The 3,379-nt window shown below is 28.9% G+C and overlaps 1 protein-coding gene across 1 annotated transcript in view; it reads left to right on the top strand.

Moving 5' to 3' along the window:
• The window catches only part of LOC106468546 (oxysterol-binding protein-related protein 9-like), a 23,103-nt gene continuing 19,724 nt past the window's right edge, over positions 1–3,379 (top strand). The window contains exons 1-4 of the mRNA XM_013928980.2: positions 1–114; positions 1,937–1,987; positions 2,601–2,679; positions 3,129–3,217. Of these exons, the coding sequence (XP_013784434.1) occupies positions 7–114; positions 1,937–1,987; positions 2,601–2,679; positions 3,129–3,217 (327 nt within the window). The 5' untranslated portion in view covers positions 1–6. The remainder of the gene's footprint in view (positions 115–1,936; positions 1,988–2,600; positions 2,680–3,128; positions 3,218–3,379) is intronic.

Below are 3,379 nucleotides of genomic sequence, written 5' to 3'. Positions count from 1 at the left end.
TTAAAAATGGCGGTCATGGAAGGTCAGTTATGTAAGTGGACAAATGTAATGAAAGGTTGGCAATATCGATGGCTCGTATTAGATGATAATGCTGGATTATTGTCATATTATACGGTGAGAAGGATTAGTTTGTTTTTTTATAAAGTTAAAGAGCAGCTGCTGTTCAGTATGATATTAATTTAAAGTAACTTCACTAAGTACATTTAATATCAATATTATTATCACTGATGACTGGTAGTGATGTTTTATGACGTGCAAATGATAAGTTTAGAGGCTCCCCCTTCTAAAGTGTGATAATAGTTAATAATAAAGTAATAAAATATTGTTATAATTAAATGTGTTGACCATAGTGTACGGCACGTTCAATACATAGTAGTACTAGTACTAGTAATTTTAGTTTGCTATGAATATGATTAACCTGAAATGCTACATTGTAAAACTAAATCAAATTAAAGCGAATGTACAGAGCTGTGTATGATATTACTGAGCCTAGAATAAAATTTCCAGTTTTAGGATATTTATAATTTCAATATACAGGTTATTCAAAATCATACAAATTTTATCAGTATTGTTTTTTTAATCGTCTGAGTGTTGAATTAAGCATTATAAGTTATAGTCCGAATTTTTTGTAAGTGTTGTGATTCATTAAATTTTAAAATTACCATGACAGTCGAAACACATATTTCATTTCAATTATATTTTAACTTTAGTTTAACCAGAGCAATTGTATGATGTGAATATGCTAAGGCAGCTGAGGCTACATATATAGATTGAACAATTACAAAGTTATTTATTTTTTAAAAGAGGGATGATGTTTTGAGATATTGCTCTTTGTCAGATCGTACAGTTTACAACCAATGCGTGTGTGTGTGTATATATATGATCAACTTGAAAGGATTTTATAGTTTTAACTATACACACTATTGTTTTGGAATGTTACATATTACTAAATTAAAGCTACCTAGTACAACTACACAGTCACAAAATTGCCCACAATATTCAGTAGTGAAGGTAACATAGTTATGAGAGGATACATATACACAATAGATATCCATGGCATACTGATGGTTACATCATGATTGCTTATGTTTTGACATGTATTTCTGTCTAACACCACATAGCAAGGTATGATAGATAAAAATATTAGTTTCGTGAGGGTTGAGACAGCTGATGTTATTCTGAGCAAGCTTTTCTGTCATTAGATGAAACATTCTGTGGATTTTTTTTTCTTTTTGATATGAGTGACAGTATAGAAATAATTAACTGTGATCATCTGTTGCCTGATTGGCAGAGATATGCACACTGTATTTTCTGTGTCATCTAGGTTAAATTTGGTCAGATTACGTTAGCTTATATCTACAGGTTATGAGAGGTGAGGTTGGGTTACTTCAGGTTTACCTTTAAGTAGTATCTGGCTCACCTAGTTGTAGTTAGTAATACATAAAGTTACACAATAGTTGTACATACAATCAAACTGTAAGTTGCTTTCCTGATGGGTGTTTATTGTTTTCATTCAACACATACACAACGGTCGTGTAATCGTTTTCATTTCACTGTGTATGAAATGGCCAACTATATATCCTATTCAACAACTGGATACAGGTATTGTGTATGTAGTCACAACCAGTTCTGGCCAATTTAAATACATTATTAACTCACAGCAATACTTGTAATGTTTGTTATCTTGTGTTTTACTTATTAATACTGCTAATCAGTGTTATTAATGACTGGACAAAAGTCATTTTAATTAAATATAAGTATATTATTAGAAAATTTATTTTGCATTCAAGTTTTATTAAGAAAGCTATTTTCTGATGTTGCATGATAACCGTTAACCATTTCTTAAAACTTTTTTTTTTTTATAGTACATACTATCATAAGGGTGTGTGTGTATACTTCTCATTTGATGTGATAATCATTTTGTTACTCTTTTTAGTCAAAGGAGAAAATGATGCGAGGTGCTAGGAGAGGATGTGTAAGACTCAAGGTTAGTCCTAACATCATCACAAGTATTGTTTGAAATTCTATTAAAAAATCAAAACTGTTTCATTATTGTCAGGGTTAGTAGTGAAGATCTTTCACATTCAGAACACACATATTGTACAAGTTTCTTTTATCAAAATGTTATAAGCAAGTATTAAGACTAATTTTAATTCTTCAGTGTTTTAAATTTACGAAATAATTTTAAAAAATTTCATTCTGTATATTTATGATTCAGAAAACTGAAGGTTGATATGAAGGAAACTAATTTGACCTAGAAAAAATTTTAAGGCCCCAAGGAAAAATATATTACATATTGCATAAAAACTGGAGAAAACAGCTTTTACAACTAGAATTCTAAGTTAACTTATGTAATTGTTTTGTTTTTAAGTAGAAATCAGATTTGTATAATTGAAAACTTTCATCTGTTTGCAACACACTTTAAAGCACTAAGTTTTTGTAATTTATGGAGAGGCAACAAAAATAAGCTACATCAGAAGAGGAAGGTTGGGAAGTTTTTACAGTTTTGGCTTTGTTTATATTTTAATTGGAATTTGTTTAAAACGAAAGTATGCTTATATTTTCATCGATTGTTTATTTTGTTTGGCTTTTAACCAAAGGGAGCCGTTATTGGAATTGACGATGAAGATGATAGCACCTTCACCATCACTGTGGATGGAAAAATATTTCACTTCCAAGGTGACCCCATAAACAAAGATTTTAACATATTAGTCTTTAAAAAATAATTGGTATTCTTCCTAGATGCATAAAAAATAGATAAAATTGTTTTAGTAAATTTCTTTTTCTTAATATCCTTTATCTGTGGTTTTTCATAATTATGAAATTATGTAGAAAGGTAAAATCTGATCTTAGATTTTTATATATATTAATTACATAATGTTTTTACTGAATCAAGAGCACAAGATTTTATATCTATAGAGAACAGGTAAATTTATAAGGTGACTTATTTTGTACTAAATAATACCAATAATATATGTAACTAAATAATCCTGTAGTTTTGTGTTATTATGTTTTTAATTTGTAAGATGTTCATAATAACTTAAACAATCTCTATAAACATGTACCAGACTAACAAGAAGCATATTCTTACTGTAACTGAAGCTAACTTTTTATATTTTTAACTCTAGCTGAAAATGCTGATGATCGAGAAAAGTGGGTTTCAGCATTAGAAGAAACTATTGTGAGACACACTCCAAACCGAGGAAGTTATTACAAGGTAAGGTTAAAAAAAATTTTCTTAAGATTCACCATAATAATAATTTGATTATCTTAGCTATAGATGTAAATTTGTGTGGATGTATTAGGTCATCAAGAAATTAATGTTGCTTTTTTTAGATTAAAAAGACCCGAACAACTTGTATATCAAAATAAAACATTT

This window comes from Limulus polyphemus, unplaced genomic scaffold, assembly GCF_000517525.1.
Source record: "Limulus polyphemus unplaced genomic scaffold, Limulus_polyphemus-2.1.2 Scaffold3049, whole genome shotgun sequence".
NCBI lineage: Eukaryota > Metazoa > Arthropoda > Merostomata > Xiphosura > Limulidae > Limulus > Limulus polyphemus.
The sequence above is the reverse complement of the archived record's forward strand: the minus strand, read 5'-3'. Positions and strand labels throughout refer to the sequence as shown.